A 16,109-nucleotide genomic window follows, 5' to 3' on the forward strand; every position below is an offset into this window, starting at 1 on the left:
CATCCGCCATGGCCGTGTCTCCGTAAACAGTTTTGTCGTTAGTTGCTGAGTCGTGTTCTTCTGTCCAAATAAACTAAAGCAAGTCTGTGTCTCCGTCACCTGTGCTGGCCTCTGCCCGGTCATTCTGACTCAAGCCGCTGTGTGCAGGTCCCGCTGGGTGTCCTCCTTCTTTTAGTGTTGACTGTGTTTCATTTTCTGTGTCTTGTGATGTTTTGACACCTTGGGGGCCTCACACACCCGGGAGAGGGTTGTTTCAGCACCATTTGTTGAAACACTGACCCTTCTACATTAAAATGCCTAAAAACAGTTTCCTCGTATATTTTCCGTGCTTTTTAATGGTTTTTGGTCCAGTATGGGTTACTCCATCACGGCTAGAAGTAGAAAGCTGTAATCTTTTGAAGGGTTAAACTCCCCGCTATTTGTTGTAATTTCTGCCACACTGGGATATGGTTAGGCCGTCTCTCTGATTTTTCTGTTTGCATGTGTTCTGTCCCCCTACATACAAGAAAACTTGATCTAGTTGGCTAATCTTGAAGGTTATATGTTCAGTGGTTTCCCTCCTGGTGGCTGCTCCTAACTTAGAGTGTTGGTATTTTTCAAGAGCCTAACAAGATGACATGAAAACTGTCTCCATCATGCCTCCCACCTCCAAAGAAAGCAAGCACCTCGGCTGCCCTCAGGGATTCTGGAACAGCCTGGAATCTAGTCTAGGTTGCCACCGATGTGATGGTCTGGGGAGGGCTTGACGATTCTGTGAACGGCGAATGTCACTAGGGTTTTACTTACCTGGGATTTGCCGTGTATCGGGCCTAAGTGCTGGTTACTTTCCCTTTCTGTAGAAAACGTCACCAACCAGATTTCGAAGAGGATGCCCTGTGACATGTGACCTGCCTTCTCAGACTTTGTGGGCCTCAGAATGTATTTTCACCCTGTTCGTTTCAGTAGTAATTCCGCTGTGCATAAAATTCGAGCCTTTCCCCTTCAACACTCTGAGGTCATTTCCCCCACCTTTTGACGTAGGGCGACTCTAGGGCGACTCTTGTCTTTTTGTAGAAAAGCGTTTAAAGAATTTCCCCGCCGTCTTTGTTTTTTTGCATCAGTGAATCTAAGGGTATGTTTTAAAAGTCGGTCCCACTTCGCCCTCCGAGACTTTCCATTTGGGATTTTAAATCCTCTAATTCTCAAATCTTTAAAAAAGTACTTATTTCAACATTCTGCTCCCTCCATTGACTTCCTGTTTCTTCTTGGAGCCCCTCATGAGGATGCAACGTTTTATCCATTTTTATCCTCCCCCGAATCCCACGGCCTGTCTGAAGTTGGGCCCGTAGTTACTGAGCCTGCCTCACCGACTTTATTTCTCCTTTTGTTTCCCACGCCGCGTTTCCTCGCACCTGTTCACTTCAGCTCCATGTTATTACCACCCGTCCTTCCCTCTTTGAAGATGCTGTAATTTTAAATTAACGGACGAAAGGGGACCCGCATTCTCCTTCAACTCCCGAGACCTGCTCGGCGGTCGTGCGGCTCACATGTCGCGTTTCCCGTTAACTCACCTCCCAAACCCGGGAGCAGCGCTGCGCGTGTGAATGTGTGGGGAGCACGTGTGCCCATGGGGGGATGCACGCACGCGTGTGTGTGTGCGTGTGCGCACACGGGGCTGGGGGAGGAAACTGGGGAGGGACGTTTACTGTCCTGTGAGGGCTTCACGTCAGCCCTCGAGGCAGCTCAAACCATAAAGGGCCAGAGGCGATGCTACTGGACAGGGTGGTTGGCAGAGGCCAGTGCCCACTCCTGCCCATCTCACCCTTCCTGCGGGGGCGTCGCCTGCCTCCTGAGCAGGTGTTCCCCGGCTCTAGAGCCTTCTCTGCCGCTTGCCAGCCGCATCCTGACAGGTGGTCTCTGGCAGCTTCCACCCCCTCCTGCTGCTGCCCCCGGCCCTCCCCGCCCGGCCTTGGAGACACGAGGGACTCAGTCCTGTGACGAGCCCAGTCTGTTTCACTGCCGCTCTGAGATGGCAGCACCCACACTCTGCCCCCGTGAACCCCACTCTCGCCAACCCACCCAGCCCCTCCCCCCACCACCTGGCTGCTCTTGGGCCCCTGGACCCCACCTCGCCCAGGGCTCAGCCCCCGCCCACCCCTTCCAAGCCATCACCTCCCCAGTCCGGTCACCTCCGTGCCAGTGGGCATCCCCCCCACCTGGCCACCTGCGTTCTCACCTACAGGTCGTTCGCACAGACGCCAGGTCACAGCAGCCCCCGCTCAGAACGCGGGGCTTCCAGTCGCTCTGAGGACAAAACCCAAACCCCTGCCCGCAGCCCCTGCCCCGCTTCCCGCTCCCCGGGTTGACCCCTCCCTGGCCTGTGCTCAGCTTGCTCTGTCCTCCTGCCATTTCTGGGTCAGGCGCAGCCAGGCCCAGCCCCAGGCTGCCCGGAACGTTCCACGGTCTCCTCCTCCCACTCTGTCTTATCTCTGCCCCAGTGTCACCTCGGAGCCTTCACTGGCCCCACCCCCGGTTCGGCCCGGTGTTCAGGGAACTGCTTGGCCCCAGGGCCCACGGCTGGCTGGCGAGCCTCCCAGGTGGATGGGGAGCGGGGGGGAACAGGCACTGCACAGACGGTGGCGTCCAGGCTGGTCACAGGGAGGGGGAGGCGTGCCGGGCAGTGACGAGGTGAGGGGCCGGCGGGTTGGGGTCCCACGAGGCCTGAGCACATGGGGGCTGAGCCAGACTTTACGACTCTAGAGGAGGGGGTGCTACTAGGGAGGCAGGGAGCCCCTGGCTAGGCCCAGGGCAGTCACGCCAGTGTTCTCCAAGCCCACCCCCACCCTGCGGACTCAGAGTGTGGCCGAGGCCGAGACCCCCAAGCGGGGCCTGAGCTCTGGAGGGGCCGGCCGGGGCCACCGGGGCACTGGAGCCTGGGGGCTGCAGTGGCCTCACAGGAAGCGGGGGCAAGCCCCAGGGTTAACAGGGAGACTACGGTGGGGGGGTCCTTGAGGCCGAGGATGGATGGCGGCTCCTCTCCGAGAGACGGGGGTGGGGAATCTGGGACTCCACCTGACGGGGCGGACGTGGGGCCCCGCCAATGAGCAGCAACCTCCTTGACAAGTACACGTGGTTTATCTGAACAGGAAGTGCACGGAGGAACGGTTCCCGGGCCCGGCCTCTGCCTCCCCTCCTTCTGCCTCCAGACCCTCTTCTCCAGCTGCGCTCGGTGTCTGGGATCCGGTGGGGGGACGTTCGGGCTCACTCGGGGCAGCAGGGGGACCGTCCTGGCAGGAGGAAAGGGTGGTCAGGTCTGGGGGAGGCGGCGGACAGCTGACAGCCGTCAGAAAGCAATGCCCGGCCTGCGCGGCTGCGTGGACCAGGCCCCCGGGTCCCGGCTGGACCGTGAGTCCTCTGCACAGACCCGCCCCTCAGGACGCTGCCCCCTGGGCCCCTGCCCCGGCCAGCCAGCCTGGCTGGGTGCCCACTGTGGTGCTGACCCCCCTCAGGGCCTCCCTGGGTTCCCACTGGGCCAGCTTCGGTCTCCCGCATCCCCCTCAGTCCTGCCGGCTTCCCTGAGGCCCCCGCACGCCCCACTGCGCCCACCCCAGTTGCTTCTCTGGCACCTGCATGACTTTCCCGCTGCCCCCACCCCCCCACCGCTCCCCACTGCGGCCCAGGGCTGCCTGTCCGACTGAGGGCTCCAGGCCCAGCGGAGGGGAAGGAGGGATGTGCCAGACCAAGGGGTGCAGGCGGCAGTGCTTTCCCTTCTTGAGGGACCTATGCTGACCTGGGGAAGGTGGGTCCTGGGGGCAGCGGGTCCAGCCTTCAGGCTGAGGCTGAAAGCTTAGGGTCGAGGGTCCCTGACCTCAAACAGGCACTGATCACTGTCTCAGAGGCCGGGGTTTAGTGCGTGGTGGGGACGGGGGAGGGGGCTGGGGTGGGCGTCATGACAGCGCCTGCCAGCTTTGGACGGCAGGTACGAACGGGGGGCACACACGGCAGCGACAATGTCTGGGGGACTGTGGTGGGTGCGGTCGGGGAGGGGTCCCTTCGCCGCCCATCCCCGTCCACCCCCGCCCTCGGCGCAGAACTGTCGTCCCAGCCGCCACCTCCCACGCCCCCCCGTCTCCTTCCCCCGCATCGAGGCCACAAGCTCCGTCTCCCCTCATCAACTTCTCCGTCCATCTCAGCATCAGCATCTGGGCCGTGAACGGCACCGCAGCCCCAGTCAGATGGGCGGGCTCTTTACAACAAGGTCACTGGACCAAGCCTCCCGCTGCGGCAGCCAAGGAGAGGGGGACGGATCAGGGACGGGAGGGAGGGGACCAGAGGCTGGGGAGGAGGCCCTAAGCTCAGGCTTGCTGGGAGGTTGGGGAAGGGGCTGTTTCGAGGGCCCCAGGCAGCCAGGCAGCCCCAGTTCTGTGTGGGTTCAGGGGGCCTGTCTCCCCACCCGTCGTCACCTGGGGGAGGAGGGCCACACACAGCCACCAGCCCCAGGACTGGGGGAGACCCTTCCCCACGGGGGCCAATACCTCTGTCCTCTGGGCGGGGGCCACCGTGCCCCCCTTCTCCAGGAAGCCGGGCCTCTCTGCGCGTGCCGAAGGCCCTGGGGGCCTCCAAGATGGGCATGGGGGGCCGGGTGCTCTCGTGGGTGCAGGCGTGGAGCTTCAGCAGGTGCGCTGCGGGGGAGGACGGTCAGAGGGGGCGGGGCAGGGAGACCTTCCCTCGCTCCCTGCCTTGGTCCGAGGCACGTGGCCCAGGAGAACGCCGGAAGGCTGGGTTCGCTAACGACCGGGCGCTGGGCGTCCCTTCCCTCCTGGGTGAAGGCAGAGGCTCTGGGGTCCCCACGGGAGGCTGGGCCACTCACTCTGGATGGCGGACTCGCAGGCCTGGCCCACGAGCTGGTAGATGGTGGCCAAGGACTGTGGCTCGCCCTGGAAGGGAGGACGGACCACGTGGCCAGCGGATCGAGCTGCCCGAGTCAGTGCCTCCCTGTGCTTCCCCAGGGACGGCCCAGACCCCAGACTCCCCACACTCACCTTCTCTCCTCGCTCCCCCTTGGGCCCCGGCAGCCCCTGAGTGGGAAGAAAAGGAGAAGCATCTGGACCCCGTGGCCGCCCGCCCGCCGCGCCCCCCAACCGAAGGCTTCGTGCGGGACTCATCCCAGGAGTCCCCAGAGGACAGAGGACCCACCTCTCCCGCTGCGAGAGGGAGCTTCCCTGCCCCCCGGGCCCCACCCAGCCTGCAGGCCCAGGTCTGCCCCTCCCCGGCCCCCAGAGCCCACGTCCTCTCACCTGCCCCCCACCTTGTCTGTGTTGGGCCGGGCAGGGGGCAGCCTGGGCTCTCTCCCCTGCGAGCTTTGTGCCGGCCTCGCTCTACAAACGTGCCGCTCGCAGGACACCCCGAGCGGTCAGCGGGGACAAGTCTGCACACATGTGACCCCCCTCTTGCTGTCGGGTGGGTGGGCTGGGTAGGGAGGGGCTTACCGTGGGCCCCACAGCCCCCGGGGGTCCTCGCTCCCCGCTGCTGCCTCTGGCCCCCGCCGTGCCCTGGAAGCCCTGCAAAGGCGAGGGTTCCGGTTTGGCTGCAGCTCCGGTGCGGGGGCCCCTCCCTTCGGTCCCACCTGCTCTGGACCAAGAGCAAAGCTAAGACAAGCTATAAGGGGAACCCTTAGCTTGTCCCCAGCCTCCTGCAGGCTGTGCCTCCTACCCACCCCGCGCCCAGGCAGCCCCCCCGCACGCCCTGTCCGTTGTCACTAGTTCTGCACTAATACGTGTCCGCCCGCGTCCCAGTAGTCCGGGTGTGACCGCAGGACGGGCCCCCCCGCGGGGGCTTCTTGCAGGAGGGGCAGTTCGGCCTTCCAGGAACCCAGCGAGGCCGACCCCCGGGAGATCCTGGCCGGGCCTGGGCTGCCGGCCCCGGACCCCCAACTCAGAGTAGATCCCAGCCCCTGAGCTCCGCTCTGACCTCCAGGAACACCAGGCTGGGAGGGAAGGCGCTTCCGAGTGAACGGCCCGTGCCCCCAGCCCTCCAGCAGGGCGGCCTGGGCCGCCGAGGTGAGGTTTTCTGGAGGCAGAGAGGGAGAAGGGGGGCCCGACCACGTGCCGCAGCCAGGCCCACCCGGGAGCCCAGGCACCTTCCTGCCGTGTGGAGTGGCGGCGTTTCCTACCAACCTGCCCGGTGCGGGGGGGCGGGGGGGGGGGCGCGGCTGCTGCGCTCCTGGGATAAGGACTGTCACGAGCCCAGCGCCGCCGCTGACAAGGCCCCAGCCTGGGGCCGAGAGGCCTCCCCGGTCACTGTTCAGCTCAGCCCCAAGAAACCTGGGGAGGGCCGGTGGGGTGAGTGGTGCTGGGGGCTCACGGAGGAGGCGATACGCACCCTAGGGCCAGGGGGTCCGGGCAGGCCAGCAGTCCCCTCCAGGCCTCTCATTCCCTGAGGGCAAAGGAAGGGGTGGGCGGGGCAGAGGCAGGTGCCCCTCCCACAGTGACCCCCAAAACCCACCACTGTCGGGGGTACGTGCTTGTGCCGGGCTGAGGCTGGTCCATCCCAGGGCCTGCCCCCGCCCCGGGCGGTGACCACTCATGCCCCAGTCTGTGTGGGCTGACACTCCCCTCCCACCAGCCAGGCCCCGGTGGGGGCAGGATAGGGGGGGAGGTGGGTGTGGGGCAGAGAAGGAAGCCCCACCACAGTCTCCATCTCCAGACCCTCCCGGCCAGGCTCCTCTCCCACCTTTGGTCCCTGGACGCCAACCTTCCCAGGGGTGCCCTGGAGGCCGGGGTGGCCCTGGAATAGAGCAGAGGCAGCCAGCCAGGCTGGGCCGAGGTCCGACCCGGAGGGGGAGGCCCTGTCCCCAGACCTCCGTCCCGAGCACACAGCACTGGTGCTCCGAGTGTGGTCTGACCCACTACCTGCAAGCCGGGGCGTCCATGGTCCCCCTTCTCTCCTTTGACCCCTGGTGGACCCTGGATGGGGAAGATGGATGGGTGGGAGGGTGAGGGGAGAGGGGCGGGGGGATGGGAGGGAGGGCGAGGGTAGAGGGGCTGGGGGTGGGTGCTGGGGGGTAGGCAACACCTACCACAGGTCCCTGGATGGTTTGGCCCTGGGTGCCTGGTGACCCCTGCTGACCTCCAGGACCCTCGGGTCCCATCTGTCCAGGTGGCCCGGGCTCTCCCTAGAGACACGGGGGTGTGTGGTGGGGCTGAGAAGACGCGTGGCCCGTCCTGCTGCCCCTCCTTCGATCCTGCCCTCCTGCCGGCCCATGGTCTCCAGACCCAGGCCCGTCACAGGCATCTTCACCCTCGCAGAGCACTCTGGGAGGGAGGGGTCCTGCTATGACCCCACTGTATAGCCAGGAGCTGGGCCGACTCTGGACGGGCCAGCACAGAGCCCTGATCCCCAGACACCAGAACATTCTACCAAACCTCTAAGGGACAGATGACACTAACGCCATTTAAACTGCTTGATTTGCAGTTGAAAAACAAAAAGACTGCTTTCAAATAATCATGTGAGTCACGCATATCAATGCACCAAACTCTAAAGCAAACCACAGGCATTCCCATTTGTGAATATCAACGCGAAACTCCTAAATAAAACCTGAGCGCACAGAAGCCTGCAGCCCATTAAATGGGCGCGAGCGCTCGGTGACCAAGCCGGCCTTTAACGGGAGCAGGCGCGGTTCAGAACGTGGGAGAGATTAAATCATTCGCCAAACTAATAGCTTCAGGAAAAAAAATGATTTGTTTGCGTCCACAGCAGCTGACGAGGCACTAAATCTTATTTAACGCCCACTCTTGATTTTTAGAATCTCCTAATAAAATAAGGGTAGGATTTGACTATCAACGTGGCAAAACGTATGTGTCTCAGCTCCCCGGCCAGCCCCACACTCGACCGGCTAACACCAGAAGCATTTCTGAGAAGTCAAGATGAGGACGTCTTCTATCACCGCGGCTCTCTGACAAACTCTGGAGTGTCACCACACCAGACAAATAAACGAGAAAAAGAAAAAGAAACGAGTGTAATAAAAATCAGAGTCAGTGAAGTGATGTTTCACAGGTGATGTAAATTTAAACCAGGAAATTCCAAGAAAACCATCTGAAAATAAAAAACGATCGCAAATAAGCTAACTGAGTAATAAATGGGGCACAAAAATCGTACACAGAGAGGACAGAGGATTTGGGGAAGCTGAAGGCGGAGCTGGACACCAGGATCCGCGTCTGAGGCGGCCGTTTGGACTCTGGAGTCCGTGGAAACTCGTGATGTGATTAGGCTGCATTTGAAGTTGGCGGGGGCTGTGGCTACCCAACACTGGGAGGACGGACGGGGCATTGGTCTGGGGAGGCAGGAGGAAGCACGTTGTGTGTCAGAAGGTGCTAGAAGCACCAGAAGGGACCAGGAGCAGGTGGGCCCTCTCAGACTGAGGAAAGCCTTGAAACACGGTGGGGAAGGCAGGAGCCGTAGAGACAGACCCATGCGGTCCACTAGACAAAGGCAATCCTAAAATCTGCCTGGAGACACGTACGGTAGGCCAGGTCAAAAGACAACGACAGGGTAAACTAGTCACAACTCAGGGCACAGGTGTTTCCATTAAACCTAGAGCCCCACGAGTGAAGAAGAAGAGGTAACCCAGCGGAGCGGGGGCTGGAGGCCACGCGTCCAACAAGAAAACACCAGCAACTTTCAAAGCCGGTGGAGCCACTGGGGAGAGAAACACACTTGAGGGCAGAGGACACACGTCCTGGCCAGATGCCCAAGACTGCCCGTCACGCAGTCCCTAGGCTGGGGCCCCGTGGGGAGGGCACCGTAGCCCGGTTGGGGGGCCCCGCTCCCGCCTGGGGTTGGGCTGCGGGGGGCTCAGTCCTGCAACCCCCCGCCAGGACGCCTCACAACTCACCCTGGGCCCTGGGAAGCCCTGCTCTCCTGGGGCTCCGTCCCTCCCAGGGTGGCCCTGCAGAAACACAAGCGAGGCTGAGGCCGGGCTGCACGCTGGCCTCCCCAGCAGCCCTGGACTCCAGTCCCCACCTCTAGGGGGAGAAGAAGAAGGGGCTCCGGGGGCGAGGGCGTCCTGGCCCACCCCGCCCTCCCACAGCCAACTGGTTACCACGTTCATGGGCTCAGGCGGGCCTGGGTTCCAGCCCTGGCCCCTCCCTGGTGAGGTCTGTGGACCACCAGCTAGAACGGGTCCTGGAGCCTCAGGGTGGCCAGAGGGTCTGGACCTGCCCCACAGCGGGGCCCAGGACTGGAGCCGCCTCCTTGGAGGCCTGGGGAAAGGCCCCTCAGGGCTACCCTACAGCCCAGAGCGCCCAGGACAGAGGCTGCCTGCGTGGCTGCGACTTGTGGCCAGGGACCAGCGCAGTGCTGCAGACTGCTGGGCCCAGACCCCCACCCCAGTGGGGACGTTTGATTTCGACACCAGAGAGGGGCCTGCTCGGGAGAGGGTGGCCATCGGGAGGAAGGGGCTTGCAGGAGGGGACTCGTGGGCCGGGGGGTGGAAGAGGCGGGCAGGACACTCATGAAGTCTATCCCATCTGGGTGGTGGGCCTAGGGACGGCTGCTGGGGCATGCGGGGGCCACCCTCATCACCGCTGGCGTCAAGATATGCCAGGAGGAGCTGCTGGACTCACAGGAGGTCCTTGGGGGCCCGGGGGCCCAGGGGTCTGCGAGGAACATGCACAGGCAGAAGGGAAGGCAGGGCAGGTCTCTCCATCCTTCTGGGAGAAAGGAGACCCCCATCATTAAATGGACCCTTTCCTCAGTTCTTGTTCGACCCTAGAGCTCAGGGTATCCACGGACACCAGGGTCCAGGGAGCCTCCAAACCCACCCCTGGGAGGCTGGGGGGGAGGGGGAGGACCTGGTCCTGGGTGCCCACCCCCCAAGCTGCCTGACACAAGCCCCCTGACACAAGGGAGTCCCTTGCAGGCCACCAGCATGGCCAAGCCCGGTGTGGGCACCCAGGGGAGTCGGTAAGGACCCCTGCCCACAACTGTGCCCACAGAAAAGGGCAGTGGCCCTGAGTATGTGGAAGCAGCCACCCCTGGGGCTGGGAGCTTCCAGGCCTGCTCCAGCCTGCCTTGCCTCAGGGCCTCCAGGACACACATCCAGTCGCCCGGAGCTCCGGCTCTAGCCCCGGGGGGCCACCTCCTCCAGGAAGGCTGTCTGGATTTCTCCTGGAGCGGCAATGACCTGGATGGCCAGTCTACCCCCAGAATCTTTTGCCCTCAGTGGGCACTTGCCCGCCTACCGAAGCCGGGAGCTCGCAGCACCTGTCCTCCTCTGCCCAGGAGTCACTGCACACAATCTGTAGCATCTGGAGCTGGAACTGCAGGTGCGGGGGAAGGGCAGGGTCGGCCAGGTGCAGCTGGGTCAGGGGGCGGGAGGGGGTCCGCCAGCCCCGGGTTGTCTGGCTCACCGAGGCTGAGCTGCTCCGGGGGCCCCGGGCCTTGGCCAGTCTCCCCAGTGTGACGAAGCCGGTGGTGGGCAGGCTGCCGGCCTCCCCAGTGGGCTTCTCAGCCACCTTCCGGCAGTCCACGTAGAGCCTGACCTTGGAGCGGCCCACGGCTATGTGCACCTGGGAGACACCAGGAGGTCTCCTGCGGCCCCGGGCCAAGAAGGGCTCCCTTCCACGCCCACAGGCCAGGGCCAGAGCAGGGAGGGGCAGGTGACCATCCCCTGGGGCCTGGGGTCAGGATCCTGACTCCACCCCAAGTCTTGTGAGACCCCCCTCGCGGGGCCTCAGTTTCCCTCCTGTGAAATGGACCAAATGACATCCCGCACAGCCCCTCCCAGGGACTTGTGGGACGCAGGAGAAAGGGCTGGATGCTCTCTGACCCAAATTAAGGTAAGGACGTCCAGGGTGGAGGGGACCACAGGAGCAGAGGGGGAGCCACGGTGACGGGGGTGGGCAGCCTGTGTCCTGCGGAGCCCCATGGGGGGTCTGCCCCAGAACTTGGGAGCCAGGAGTGTCTTAGGCAGGGAGGCACACGCGCTGGTCCTTCCAGGACCTTCCAGGACCTTGTGGAAGCTCCCAAAGAATATCCTCCTCACTTCGGGCAGGTCGAAGGTGGCCTCCTGCAGGGTGGCGCTGGGGTCACGGCGGAAGTAGGTCAGCGATTTTCTGCTGGCTGGGGGGCGGGGCAGGGAGCACGTGAGACCCCCAGGCGAAAGGCGGGAGGACGCACTGGAGTGGGGCCGCGATGGGCGTGCAAAGCCTCAGAGGCCGTGCTGCACCAGTGGCCCCTGCCTTCGAGGAGTGACCGGGGCCCACCGCTCCCCTCCAACTGACCGTCCAGCAGGACCCCCAGGACGGGCTGGAAGTCTTCGGCCGCCACCTGCCACAGCGCGAAGACCTCGCGGGGCGTCTCGGGGAGCAGGCGCAGGAGGAAGACGACTGTGTGTTCCGTGGGGAGGGTGGCCAGGTGGATGTCGCTGTGGGCACACAGCAGGGGTGACCGCAGGCCTGAGAGGAGGCCGGACCCCCGGGACCGCAGAGTGGGGTCCTCGGGGCCAGGCTGGGCCTCTCCTGCCTAGGCTTCCCCGTGAGTAACGCGGGGAGTGTGAGGGGCAGGACTCCCGGCCTGGGCCTGTCAGGTTTCAACGGGAACAGCTCCCCCAAGGCCCAGCAGGGACCACGGCCAGTGTCCACGGTGATCGTTCTTCAGGGTCTCTGCGTGGGTGGGGAGGGTGCAGGTCGAGGGGTCCCAGAAAAGTCTCTGAGCCTGTCTCCTGGGCCAGGAGCCCACGAGTCCAGAGACAGCTCTGCCCTTGGGAGCTGCTCAGACTGGTGGGCAGCTGGGGTCTGTGCTGGTGCCGTGCCCACCCTGGTGCTCAGCGGTGGGGAGGGGCAGGGAACAGGGTCTTGAGTCACCCAATAAAATCGCTCCTAATGGCCTGCAGCCTCCCTATTTGCCCTTCCTTTGCTCTTGGGATAACCAAGGGCCTGGAAGACACAGCCCAGCCTCACGGCTGCAATTCTTTAAGCAAGGCGACCCCAGGGCCTTGGCACGGTCTCCTCCTTTTCCTGAGCGCCCTCCCCTCTCCCATTCTCTCCTACCCTCTGCCACCTCCTGGGGAGACTTCCTGACCCAGGGAGGAGCCCCTTCCACTCTTAGCAGCCCCAGGGTTGCATTTTGTATTTCTCAAATCTCTATTATAAAGTACGTGATTTACCTTTGCAATGTAAAACATTTTAACTTAAGAAAAATTATGCTGTGCGTGTGGAATTTCCAATGAGTGATTAAAGACACCTCCATATACGAAGTGGGGCGACTATTAGACCTCGGAGGTCATCACAAGCCTTGATCGTGGTGAGTCACAAAGCAGTGGTTTCTTACAGACCCCGGATATTTGCAGAATCAAATTAAAGCACAAAGGAGGCAGTTCTCAGGGAGACAAATTTGGTGGCCCCCGCCCAGAAGTCTGCAAGTTTGGTCAATCCCTGGGCCACATGGGGAGAAGGAGCCCCCCCCCAACCGTGGCCTCATTCGGCCCACAAGAGATTTATTAATCTGTGGAACTCGGATTCCCGGAGCCCACGTCCCCTCCGGGAGTCTCCCTGGCTGGCTCTGGGGTGCAGCCGCTGGGCCTGGGGGACGCCCACCCCCCACAACCCCCGCAGGGTGGCCTCCTGCTCCCAGGCCCACACCGCCCCGACCTGGCCCGGCGGGTCAGCTGAGCATCCTTGAAGAGCGTGAAGGTCCTGATGGGGCCAAAGGCCGAGGGCTCCATGGCCACGCCACGGATGGAGGCGTATTCCTTCTCCACCAGCCCGAAGGCTGCCATCAGGTCAAAGCCTGGGGAGGGGTGGGGCGCGAGGGACAAGCAGAGACGGGAGGGGAGGTGGGGGGCAGGTGTCAGGTGAGAGGAGGCAGCAGAGGCAGCGAGGGAGACGCAGGCCTTCGGGGGCCTGCTCCTCCCCCTCTCCCTCCATCCTGACCTGGGGAGGACACACGAGCAGCACCGTCCTGCCCCTTCTGTTGCCCGCAGCCCCCGCCTCCCGGCGGCCCTCAGTGCCCGGACCCCCGCCCATCCCACCCCCATCCCCACTCGCCGGCCCTGCAGCTGGGGCTGAGCAGCTTGCTGGACATCCCGCGGGAGACCCTGCCCCAAGCTGGGCCCCCGCCTGCAGCCTGACCCCACCGCCCCGACCTGGCAGATCTCCCTGACCACGGGGGCCCACGTGTCAGCCTTCCCTCTGGCTGTCTCAGACCCACAGCAGTAAAGATGTGATGCCAGGGACCCTGTCTCAGCCCCTCGCCCGCCCCGTTCCTGGTCAGCAGAGGCTCACGGAGGCCACGCAGGACCCGGGCCTCCAGCATTGCCTGACCCCAGTCCCAGGCCACACCCCCAACAAGGACCCAGAGCAGGGGCGGCAAGGGGCTGGTGGGAAGCAGCCGCCACACAGGGTGGGGGGACCTACCTGGGAGGGAGCCATCCGGGTGGAGGGCCGGGCAGGCTGCTGAGAGGTGACAGAGGTCAGGGTCAGTGGGGAGGGGCCCCTTGTGGCCGGACACCATGCCCTGTGGTCCCCATACCTCAGGGACGGGGATGGGACAGGGACAGTGTCCTGCCGCCTCAGGTTCCACCCCCAGGAAGACAGCATCCGGCTGGGTGCTGCCACTGGGGGCTGCACCCAAGAGGAGATGCGCCCCAGGCGGCAGGGCCAGGGAGATGCCTGGGTGTGAGGACGTGCCCGGGGCACCGCCATCCCGGGACCCAGCTCTGCAGGCCTGCCCCACTGCCAAGCTCTACGTGGGCGCTCAGGATTGCTCACAGGCGAGTGCGTGCAGAAACTAGGACCCTCAGGGCGGGAAGCGGCTCCCCCCTCAAAAAATAGGAAGGGTGCTGAGCCTCAGGTAGTGAGGCCCTCGTCCCAGAGGTATTCAAGCCAAAACCAGGCAACCCCACGGAGGGGACACAGAGGGAAGCTGGGGCGGTCGGCTAACTGGCCTCTGAGGGCCTTCTACTCCGAGCGTCTGATTGCCCAAGAAAAGCAGCAAAACAAAACAAAAGACTCCTCTCAGCCGGGTCCTGGCCTGCAGGTGGTGGGGCCCCAGGGACAACCGATACCCCGAGGGTGGGGCCAGCCCGGCATGGGCCCTGGGCTCCGCTGCAGCCGCCCCGTCTGTGGTCTGTGTCCGGCTTCCTGCTCCTGCAGGCTGGACGTCTGCCCTGCGCCTCCCAGACGCAGATGCAGGAGAACACCGGCCGCTCCCCAGCCTTGGGCACCTGCAGGCCGGGCCACAGCCGTGATCCCCTCCGCGTCAGCCTGCACGCGTTCAGCTGGACTGCAGTGGCCTTAACCCTTGGGGTCCCGGTTGGCATTCTACACCGAGGAAGGTCTTGCGTGAAGACCGGATCTCCTTCCGCTAAGGTCTGCAGTGCAGGGTGCCTCCGGGAGTGACAGGGCCCACACATCCTGGCTCCCGGGGACCTGCCAGGGTCCTAGGTCCGGCTGGGGTCTGCTGGGGCCTGGGGTCTTAGTGCCCACTCACCCGTCCGGCCCGTGGCAGACACTGCCACACTCTTCCCTGCTCCGTAGACGGCTGAGACTAGGACCCGGTACTTGGTGGCCGCCAGCAGTTCAGGGAGAGTCACATGGCTTCTGGGTCCTGGAATGGAGATCTGGGGGGGGGGGGGGGGGGGGGTGGGGGAGATGGTCACCTGAGCGTCTTTGCTCATTTGGGCGTCTCAGCTCCCTGTGGGTCCTGCCATGGAAGAGTGGCCCCCTTAACAGGCAGGGTGGGACGTTGTCTCCCCCAAGGCCCAGGACCCAGGGGCCCACGAGGGACGATGGCTTCCCGGCTCCAGGGAGACCCACCGACTTCTCGGGTCCCGAGCCTGAGGCCAGTGCATAGGAGAGCTGGTAGTGGAGGACACGGCCACTCGGGGGCGTCCAGCTGACCCGCAGGCTGTCGGGAGACTCTGAGGCCAGGGCCAGGTTGGAGGGTGGGCTCCAGCTGACTGCGGGGGAGCAAGGGGCGGGGGGGGCTCAGATGGCAGCACGTCCCCCGCTCTGCACCACGTCCGCCACCCTCCCACTCCACGGCCCCGCCACGCTGCCCAGTGGCCTCGGCCAAGACAGGGTCACCAGGCCAGCTCCAGGACCGTCTTGGGCACTGTGTCACTCCAGGTGACTTGGACCCTCGGCCATCCCAGGGATGCCTGCCTGGACGGCTCAGGACCCAAGTGGTCCAGCTGCAGGGTCAGGGACTCGGGGGACTGCCTGTCGGGGGCCCACAGATCGAGGGGTCTGGGGCAGAGCAGGGGTTCACCTACGGGGGGTGTAGCGGAGGGACACGGGGTCACTGTGGGCCCCATCCCTGTAGTAGGCCAGGATGGTGATCTCATACTCCGAGTGCCTCCCCAGGCCGGGCAGGACGGCCGTGCCCAGGTTCCCCGGGACGGAGATCTGCGGAGAGGAGGGACCGCGTGTCCAGCCATGGAGTTGTGTCCACACGTTGGGGCCCGGCCGGGGCCACATGCAGGCCGATGTCCCCAGGGTGCAGCATGGGGGTCTGAACCCTGGGAGCTGGGGTGGGGAAGGTCTTCTCCCCCCACACCTTATGGGCCTTCCCCTCTCCCAGGGGCGTCCACGTGATCTGGTAGACAAGCACGCCGGACGCCGCTGCGGCCGCCCACTCCAGCTGGACTTCGTCCCCAGGCAGCTCTATCACCGACAGCTGGCTCGGGCTGGGGACTTTCCCTGGAAGAGGGAGACTGAGGCTGGGGTGGCAGAGGGGCCCCCAGTCTTCACGCACAGTGCCCGCAGGGCCCACTGTCGCACCTGCCCAGGTACCCGCCCTCACCTGGCTTGGCGCTGCACAGAGCAGACACCGAGCAGCTATGCTGATCTTAAGTGTCCAGGGGCGCAGAGGGAAGCAGCCGGGGGCACTCACGTGTGGTCAGGCGGCCAGTGAGTGTGGAGGAGCTGCCCCCAGGGTAGAGGCAGGTGACGCGGACCGTGTAGACGGTGAAGGACGAGAGGGGGCCCAGAGTGACCGAGGTGGCGCTCCCAGGAGCCTCCGTCTGCAGGCAGGTGGGGGTGGGGACATGGGCAGCTGCGGAGGGGGCAGCGCCCGCCAGAGGGAGACCCAGGCCTGCCCCGTGACCACCCCCAGACTGGGGAGACGGG

General features: G+C 64.2%; 1 protein-coding gene across 1 annotated transcript in view; it reads right to left on the reverse strand.

Annotated features, from left to right (window-relative positions):
• Positions 1–3,885: 3,885 nt before the first annotated feature.
• The window catches only part of COL20A1 (collagen type XX alpha 1 chain), a 29,546-nt gene continuing 17,322 nt past the window's right edge, over positions 3,886–16,109 (reverse strand). The window contains exons 17-37 of the mRNA XM_032604542.1: positions 15,874–16,003; positions 15,538–15,680; positions 15,250–15,386; positions 14,796–14,928; positions 14,470–14,599; positions 13,395–13,430; positions 12,630–12,768; positions 11,262–11,404; positions 10,991–11,100; positions 10,389–10,547; positions 10,221–10,298; positions 9,603–9,689; positions 8,873–8,926; positions 6,891–6,944; positions 6,712–6,765; positions 6,361–6,414; positions 5,469–5,540; positions 5,022–5,057; positions 4,868–4,916; positions 4,515–4,661; positions 3,886–4,181 (exon numbers count right to left, since the gene is read on the reverse strand). Of these exons, the coding sequence (XP_032460433.1) occupies positions 3,886–4,181; positions 4,515–4,661; positions 4,868–4,916; positions 5,022–5,057; positions 5,469–5,540; positions 6,361–6,414; positions 6,712–6,765; positions 6,891–6,944; positions 8,873–8,926; positions 9,603–9,689; positions 10,221–10,298; positions 10,389–10,547; positions 10,991–11,100; positions 11,262–11,404; positions 12,630–12,768; positions 13,395–13,430; positions 14,470–14,599; positions 14,796–14,928; positions 15,250–15,386; positions 15,538–15,680; positions 15,874–16,003 (2,241 nt within the window). The remainder of the gene's footprint in view (positions 4,182–4,514; positions 4,662–4,867; positions 4,917–5,021; positions 5,058–5,468; positions 5,541–6,360; positions 6,415–6,711; positions 6,766–6,890; positions 6,945–8,872; positions 8,927–9,602; positions 9,690–10,220; positions 10,299–10,388; positions 10,548–10,990; positions 11,101–11,261; positions 11,405–12,629; positions 12,769–13,394; positions 13,431–14,469; positions 14,600–14,795; positions 14,929–15,249; positions 15,387–15,537; positions 15,681–15,873; positions 16,004–16,109) is intronic.

Source organism: Phocoena sinus, chromosome 15 (genome assembly GCF_008692025.1).
Source record: "Phocoena sinus isolate mPhoSin1 chromosome 15, mPhoSin1.pri, whole genome shotgun sequence".
Taxonomy (NCBI): domain Eukaryota; kingdom Metazoa; phylum Chordata; class Mammalia; order Artiodactyla; family Phocoenidae; genus Phocoena; species Phocoena sinus.